A 2540-nucleotide genomic window follows, 5' to 3' on the forward strand; every position below is an offset into this window, starting at 1 on the left:
AAATTTACTCCACTTAGGAGTTCGGCTAGGTCCGTCCGAAACTTAGTGATGTAGATTTACTCCACTATAGCTAACTCGGCAGTTTACTCCACTATGTTTTAGGGGATTGGCTAGAGATGCCCTAATGCCCCAATATGGGTAAACTAAACTCCCACCTGTTGATCATGTTAACTTTTTTCAGATCTTTCCCAAAATTTAAACTTGGTCACATTTGCATTTTGGATTTTCAAAAATTCAGGCCCATGGGAGCCTGAGCTCACACTTGCATTTTCGATGCATGAGCTGCGTTATTTTGTAGGAGTGTATGTGTTGTAATTGAATGATGGATACGTCAATAGATGGTACTTACGCCGATGGATGTGAGGGCCATAGGTTATCGTCCTTAAAAAACATTCCACGAATTTAAGCTTTACTTCTATCTTAAATCCTTGATACCTAGTGGATCGCATAGCTTAATTTAGACGATGGCGGGACACATATGGTGGTTTCGTTAATCTTGAATTTCTTTAACTCTATCTAATCACTAGTTTTTTCGCCAAAAAAAAAAAACTCTCTAATCTCTAGCTAGTAGACGCCGTACCTGGTGTTTCTGAATGAGAATTAAAAGGAAACTTCTACGATGACGCGCCATGCTTCTTCATTGTACTCGGTGTTTCTCAAAACTGTTAAAAGTAAACTTTCATTGAGTAAACTTTCGCAATGACGCGCCATATGCTTCTTCATTGTACTCACTGTTTCTCAAAGAACAATTAAGGCGAAACTTCCACGACGACTCAACTGTGCTTAATTTCAGCCTGTACCACTCACATGAACAGCTATACTTTTTTTGAGACATGTAGACTAGCTAGTAGGAAACTAATCATCACCCACCAAAGTCTGAAAGTCATGCGCAAGGCCAGTACAAGAAGTGGGTTAAAACAACGGCCGGGAAGACCAAAAAAGTAGCCGTATCATACTCCTTGCGACTTGCCTCGAACTTCCACCACGTTTGGCGCTTGCGTGCATCCCGCTCCAAGTCTGATCCTGCCTGTCCCCCTATATATATATGCAGTCGATCGTCCATGGATATACATCAACAGCACTGCTTCAGTAATTTACACCGCCATCTCCAGGTGTTTGTCAATCTGCATAGTACTGTAACTCTGTAAGTGCCAGCCGCAACCGCAAGCATGTGCCAAGCCGCGAGAGCGTGCCACAACAATGGCCTGGTCGCGTCGGTGTCATCTCTCCTGATCTCGCTCGTCATCAAGCCCCTGGCCAAGAACGCCATCCTCACGGGCCGGAGCATCCTCGCCCTCCTCGCCGGCGACGGCGCCGGCAACGCCAGCAGCGCCGCGGCCGCTCCACGTGGGCAGCATTGCGAGCACTGCGCCGCGAGCGAAGACGACGCGCGCCTGTCCGGCTCCGACGCCGCCGCGGTCATTGCGAGCCTCGGCCTCGTCCCGCGCCGACGACGCTGTGGCAATGACGACGATGACGACGACGGGATGGTTGTGTGTGGCGGATGCGAGGCGATGGGGGTGGTGGAGGAGGTGGCGTGGGGGAGCAAGGAGGCCGGGGAGGCGGAGCTGCGGGAGGCGTTCGGGGTGTTCGACCGGGACGGGGACGGGCTGGTGAGCGCGGCGGAGCTGTGGGGCGTGCTGCGGAGGCTCGGGATGACCGAGGGCGCCAGGTACGAGGACTGCGCCAGGATGGTCGCAGCCGCGGCCGCCCGCCACGGCGGCGTGGACGGCGGGCTCGGGTTCCCCGAGTTCAAAGCCATGATGGAGCACGCGGTTTGAGCACGTACGAAATACGTATAATTGGGTAAACAGTGGCGCACCGCGAAGCTAGACTGTTCAAGTCGCGTGGCTCATGTCCATATTTTTCATTGTTTCGTTGGTGTGTAGCTTCGGCTTGTTCCTTTAATCCGTTTGAAATCGACTGTGATCGACTGTAGGAAACCAGTATGTTTGATCAGTGTCGTTGGTTGAATAATAAGATCGATGTGTACAAGCTTCAAGTTAATTAATTAATTAATTAGTGGAGCGGAAATGCACGGCTCAAATGTGTGCCTTGACCAAGTAACCCAAGGTCGTTCTACCTTCTGAGTGGGCAGTGACATGACATCCATGCTCATTTTGTTTGAGATACTGCTCCAGCACCGTGCATCGAGTGATCTTCCTTAGCAGAGAAGGTACACAACACACGTACGTTCCGATGCCTTGGCGTGCAATTCTCCTTCCCAGTTCCAGCAAGTACTGGCCATGCGAAGGGCCATGCGAACGGCCGGTCAGCCGCTTCGATGCGGCGTAGCTTGGAGTCCGCGCCCGCATTGAAGCGGCGGCTGCCGAGAGTTCGCATCGGTCAGTGCCACCCTCCCTCCCTCCAGTCACATTGCGGCATCAATACCGGCCTACACATGCTTTGGGTCGGCTTGAATGCAGTGCGGTAAACGACGCGTGCGTGCAGGAGGGGTGGGTGACGGGTTTTTGATGGGTCATAGCCGTCGCCTCCCCAGCGTCGCCTCCCCCTCGCCGCCGCCGGAGTGCGCCCGCCGG

The 2540-nt window shown here is 52.5% G+C and overlaps 1 protein-coding gene across 1 annotated transcript; it reads left to right on the forward strand.

Moving 5' to 3' along the window:
- The first annotated feature begins 1057 nt into the window (after positions 1-1057).
- LOC123117415 (probable calcium-binding protein CML18) lies at positions 1058-2034 on the forward strand. The gene has a single exon (XM_044538179.1). The coding sequence runs from the start codon at positions 1170-1172 to the stop codon at positions 1779-1781; it is 612 nt and encodes a 203-aa protein (XP_044394114.1). The 5' UTR covers positions 1058-1169; the 3' UTR covers positions 1782-2034.
- Positions 2035-2540: the final 506 nt, after the last annotated feature.

Source organism: Triticum aestivum, chromosome 5B (assembly GCF_018294505.1).
Source record: "Triticum aestivum cultivar Chinese Spring chromosome 5B, IWGSC CS RefSeq v2.1, whole genome shotgun sequence".
In the NCBI taxonomy this organism is placed as follows: Eukaryota; Viridiplantae; Streptophyta; class Magnoliopsida; order Poales; family Poaceae; genus Triticum; species Triticum aestivum.

Bases quoted from the DNA above. Each gene is read 5' to 3' on its own strand.
- LOC123117415 (XM_044538179.1), top strand. From the start codon at position 1,170: ATGTGCCAAGCCGCGAGAGCGTGCCACAACAATGGCCTGGTCGCGTCG.